Source organism: Rhinopithecus bieti, unplaced genomic scaffold (assembly GCF_001698545.2).
Source record: "Rhinopithecus bieti isolate Rb0 unplaced genomic scaffold, ASM169854v2 scaffold_23276, whole genome shotgun sequence".
NCBI lineage: Eukaryota > Metazoa > Chordata > Mammalia > Primates > Cercopithecidae > Rhinopithecus > Rhinopithecus bieti.
Window position 1 is genome coordinate 1994998 of NW_016810868.1, and position 5155 is coordinate 2000152.

General features: G+C 62.9%; 1 protein-coding gene across 1 annotated transcript in view; it reads left to right on the plus strand.

The window, feature by feature from the left end:
• Positions 1-251: 251 nt before the first annotated feature.
• LOC108542843 (AT-rich interactive domain-containing protein 1A) overlaps positions 252-5155 on the plus strand; it is a 9750-nt gene continuing 4846 nt past the window's right edge. The window contains exons 1-5 of the mRNA XM_017893001.1: positions 252-266; positions 731-882; positions 3203-3348; positions 4087-4172; positions 4477-4546. Of these exons, the coding sequence (XP_017748490.1) occupies positions 252-266; positions 731-882; positions 3203-3348; positions 4087-4172; positions 4477-4546 (469 nt within the window). The remainder of the gene's footprint in view (positions 267-730; positions 883-3202; positions 3349-4086; positions 4173-4476; positions 4547-5155) is intronic.

The following is a 5155-nucleotide window of genomic DNA, read 5'->3' on the forward strand; positions in this document are numbered from 1 at the left end:
CAGATGGAGGGAGGGAGGGGCTGCTGCTGGGGCTGAGGAGGCTTCCTGGATGGGGTGGTCCTGGCCAGGCCCTAGAGCAGAGCCAGACTTTAGGTGGGGGCAGCAGTGGATGGGGTTGGGGAGTAAGCAGGACTGGGGATCTCATGGGACCCAGGCAGGAAGGAGAGTGTGGCTGGAAGTTCCTCAGGGAGGCCAGCCCCTCGGGGACCCCAGGCAGAAGCTGCGTCCTTGGAGGGAGGCTCCTGCTCCCCATGTCCACCAGCAGAGTGAGGAAGCTGTGTGGACGAGGGGTGGGGGACTATCCCCAGGCAAGCTGTGTGCCTTCCCCACCTGCGCGTCTCCTCTGTAAGGCAGGGAGGGCAGCGGGTTCACCCGGAAGGTGGGGATGAGGATTGAATGATCTGAGCTTTCTGAAGCACCTGCTCCAGGCTGGACTGCAGGAGAGGAGACACGAGCAACCTGATTCCAGAGCTGGGCATGGGGGTCTCTGGCCAGCCTTGGGCAAAGACTCCTCGTTCTGGGCCTCCCATCCATACCTCTCAGCGGGGGTGCAGGACCCCTGCTCAAATAAGAGGTCCTGTTTCAGCCTGGCACCCAGCGGGGAGCAAACAGCCCCAGCACTGCACCAGCCCTGCCACAGCCACAGCCACATGACACCTGGCACCGGCTTTTCTGAGGAGAAAATGGGCAGAGACAGCCATGCCAGGCTCTCCTGCACCGTTTCTCACAGGGTTCCAGCCCCAAAGTCAAGGCCACCTGGGAGGGCGGCTCAGAGACAAGCCAGCAGCCAGAGGCCTCCCTGTGTCCCCTGACCCTGCGCAGGCCCAGCAGCCCCACCAGCCGTCGCCCCCAGAGCAGCCCCGCAAGCTCGAAGGCCATACGGTGAGTTGGTTGGTCTTGGGGGTTGGGAGTTGGGGTCTGGACGCTTGGAGGCTGATGTTCGCCTGAGAAGCCTTTCCTGCACCGGGCGGCCGCCTCTCACTCAGCCCCATCCCCACCTGTGCCTGGGAGGACGGAAGGGGGTGGGTTTTGAGGGCACTGAGGGAGGCCTGCTGGCCCAGTGGGTCTGGGCAGAAGCCAGAGCTGCCCGGGCCCCATGGGAGGAGCTTCAGGAGCTGGCTACACCTTCCCAGCTCTGTGGCTGGCTGGAGTGTGGCCATGGGGAGGGTCTCCTCTTAGCCTGTTTCCTCACCTGGGAAATAGGGACGGGTTGCTCTACCCCCCAACAGCTGCTGCAGGACGCGGTGGGGCACAGCCGGTGGACAGGCCTGGCTCAGGGGCCAGGGGTGGCACGTGTAGCCCTGGGCACCCCCTCCCAAGGTGGCTGGGGGCTGTTCTGCCCACCAGTGGCAGCTCAACCTTCTCTGAGGCCTGGCCATATGGCCGTTGGCTTTGGTTTGCAGCAAAAGTGCCTCATTAGAGGGCACCAGGGCTCTGCCTGGACTGTCCCCATGGAGCAGGGGAGGAGGTGTGATGACCAGGGTCACCTGCCCGAGAGCCTGGCCGTGGGAGGAGCAGCTGCTTTTCCCATCAAGAGCCTCCCAGCTTCCTGATGCTGGGAACAGCTCTTCTTTCAGGGCTCAAAAATGGCCCTGGAGGGCCAAGGAGGCCTTCTCTCCTTTGAGCTCAGGCCCCCAGGGCCGGCAGCCCTCAAGACTCTATCACAGAACTCCTTGAAGCAGCAAGCAGAGGGGCAGCACAGACCCAGGGAAGCAGCCTTTGGAGATCCCTGCCTGCCTGGGGGAGCATCCTGCAGCTCTTTCCCAGCCCAGAGGGGCCTCTGCAGTGAGGGGAGTTGCTGACCACTCAGCCTCGGCCATTGGCTCCGTAGCTCCTCCTCAAGCTTTCAAATAAACCTGGGCACAGACTGATCTGTCATTCACATTGCTGCCAGTTGCCAGTCCCAGGAATCTCTGAAGAGGCTTCCAGGCCTGCTACCGCCACTTGGTCCCCCAGGGTTTGCTTATAGGGCTGGAGGGGAGGGGCCGGTAGACGTATGGTTGCAGACCTGGACCCCAGCGTGGGGGTCAGCCCACCCTCCTGGCGGAGGGGTACCCCCTATGTTCGGCTTGTCACACCAGCGATGTGTAGCCCTGTCCACAGCTAGGAAACAGAGAAAAGTGAGGTATTCACAGAGAAAACTTTGGCTCCCTGGGACCCCACCCCCGAGAAGCTCACCTGTGTTTTGCTGGGGGTCCTGCCACACAGCAGCAGACACGCTTCGCTCCTTCATTGGTCCATTTGAGAGAAGCTCAGTTGTGAGCTGGGTGCCTTGGGGTCGGGGTGTGTCTATCTGCATCCCAGGGGAGCGAGGGAGAAGCTGGATGGAGCAGATGGAGCTGCCGCAGGGTCCTGGCCCGAGACGCTGCGTGCCGAGGAGGGTGTAGGGGAGGGGAATGAATCCTTTAGGACGTGGGGGTTCCTGTTCCCATTTTTATTCAGCCATGTTCTGTTTCTGGGGCAGCTCTGAGAGTACAGTACTTTGCTCTGCTTTGGGGGCAGTGCCAAGCCCTGGGGGCACTGCCTTGTCTCCCTCTAGAGCCTGCGTGGGGCACACACTGGTGTCAAGGTGCCTTCCCAGTCCTGCTCCAGCGAGAGTGTGGGCTCCAGCCCCTCAGCCATCTACCTTGGGATACAGGGATTCCAGGCCCTTAGGGCCACCCTCCTCTGAACCAGCACCTCCTGCTCACCCCTGGCCATCTGTGAATCCAGGGGGAAATGCTCAGGGGCACCTTTGGGTGGGGGCAACCAGCTGTGCCCAGATGTGGCAGGTGCCTGGGGGAGAAAGGGAGTCAGACGATGTGTCGCCGGGCAGGCACCTGAGAGAGCAGGAGTTTTCTTGCCACCCCAGCAGTGTGACCCAGGCAGAGTCAGACGGGGGGTGCCTGGAGGTCAGCGCAGGCCTGGGGTGGCACCGTGCTTCTCGGGGGCCCAGCATGTGCACCTGGGAGGCACAGTCCATCTCCAGGCAGAAGTCTCAAGGGGCCACACCCTGGAGAGAACACAGGTCTCTCCCACCCACCTTACCTGGGTGAGGGGGTCACAATCCCGTCTTCTGCTTGGCCACTGACCACAGCCACCCCTGGATGTGACATGAGGTTGTTCCCAGAGAGAGGGTGCTGGTGGAGGTTGTGGCCAGGGCTGGACACCTGGGAAGGGGCAGCCGGGCGGGCGGTCACCTCCACTCTGCATGGCCGTGCAGCCCTCCTGTGGAGCAGCAGGGTGTGATGCCGCCCCAGACAACCTCCGACGCAGATGGTCACCAGCAGCCTCCGAGGCCAGCGTGGGGCGAGGACACACATGACCCCCGGAGCCCGCTGGTGGAGAGTCGCAGCCACGTCAGCCAAGGTAACGAGCAGCAGTGGTGACTGCCCAGGGACAGATGGACTCATTCAGTGGGCCCTGGGCAGTGTAGGGTGGCGTCAGGCTCAGGGTCAGGCAGGCCTGCTGTGCCCCACCTGTGACCAGGCCACCCCAGCCTCCCCGTGTCCGCGTCTCAGTGCAGCAGGGCACACAGTGGGCTTGCCAGCAGGCAGGCCACCCCATGCACAGGCAGCCAGCATTCCCAAGATACAGAGCGAGGGATGCACTGGCCGGGAAACCACCCAGACAGGTTCTGTCTGGGAAGGGCTCCTCGTGGGCGGCTGCTCAGAGCCCCTGGGCCACATGCAGGCCTCAGACTGTTGCCAGGCAGGTCCCAGAAACACAGGCCCACAGAGAGCCCCTGGCCAGGGCAGAAGGAGGATTCGGCAGGGCCTGCCCCAAGCTTGCCTCAGAGGCTGCCTTTCCCAGGCTCAGGCTGAGCAGACCCTCAGGCCTCCAGGCAGGGGACATGGCAGGGCAGAGAGCCGGATGTGGCCCCAGGCTGTCCCTGTCTCCCTCAAAGTTGGCTTGTTTGCCATCCATCCTGCCAAGAACAGGGCAGTATGCGGCGACACCCTCCCCACTCCCCACGCACATCAGTCCCCACCGTGTTTCCCCCACCCCGCACCCCCCCGCAGCTCCATTCTGCCCCTGCCTCGTTCCTTCCCTTCCTGGCCTCAGTCTGTGGTTGCCGTTGGTGACTTCTGGGACTATGTCTTTCAGAATCTGGGAAGCAGCCTCAGGCCCCTCAGCCGGGCCTGCAGCCTGCGAGCCCCACCGACGGACAGCAGCTGGGCACAGCCTTTCCCGTACGCACAGTCCCTGGAAGCCGTTTCCCCAGCCCCATCTGTTTCAGGGCCCTCCTCCCAACATTCTGCCAATCCGCAACTTGATCTTGGTTGGGGCCCCTTAGCTCCTGTGGCCGGTCCTTGGTTCCTGCAGTGGGTCTCTGTCTGTCCCTGCCCGTCCCTGTCTGTCCCTGTCTGTCCCTGTCCGCCCCCATCTGTCCCCATCCACCCCAGTCTGTCCCCATCCATCCTGGTCTATCCCTGGCCCATGGTGCCCTCCCTGCAGGGCCCTGTGGCATGTCCACTCCCCTGTCTCAATCCCCAGGCCGAGGAGGCGGAGGGGCGCCTCCCCACAGCTCAGCGCAGGTTGCCGGAGGCGAAGGAGCCGCTCCCAGGTAAGCACCCTGGAAACAGCATGTGGGCCATCGCGGCGCCGGACGCTTCCCCCACATCCAGCAGAGACTGTCCAAGGCTGGAGCTCAGCCACTGGACAAGGACGGAAAGCAAAGAAGATGGGCCCTGGTGGCCCCCCACCCTGGCCTCGGACCCCTTCACTGCAAGAAGAGTGGCCGGCTCCATCTCCTACCGGAGGTGACGCAGCGGCTCTTCTGGAGAAATTAAAAGTCATAACTGGCTGGGGTTGTTTTAGTCGCACCTTCGTTCATCTGGGGCAGGTTTTTAAGCGTTTGGAAGCCAGCACTGCCTGAGCGTCTTCAGCCGACGGAGGTTTTTGCACCAATTACATTTTTCTCGGCTGGGCGCGGTGGCTCAAGCCTGTAATCCCAGCACTTTGGGAGGCCGAGACGGGTGGATCACGAGGTCAGGAGATCGAGACCATCCTGGCTAACACGGTGAAACCCCGTCTCTACTAAAAAATACAAAAACTAGCCGGGCGAGGTGGCGGGCGCCTGTAGTCCCAGCTACTTGGGAGGCTGAGGCAGGAGAATGGCGTGAACCCGGGAGGCGGAGCTTGCAGTGAGCTGAGATCCGGCCACTGCACTCCA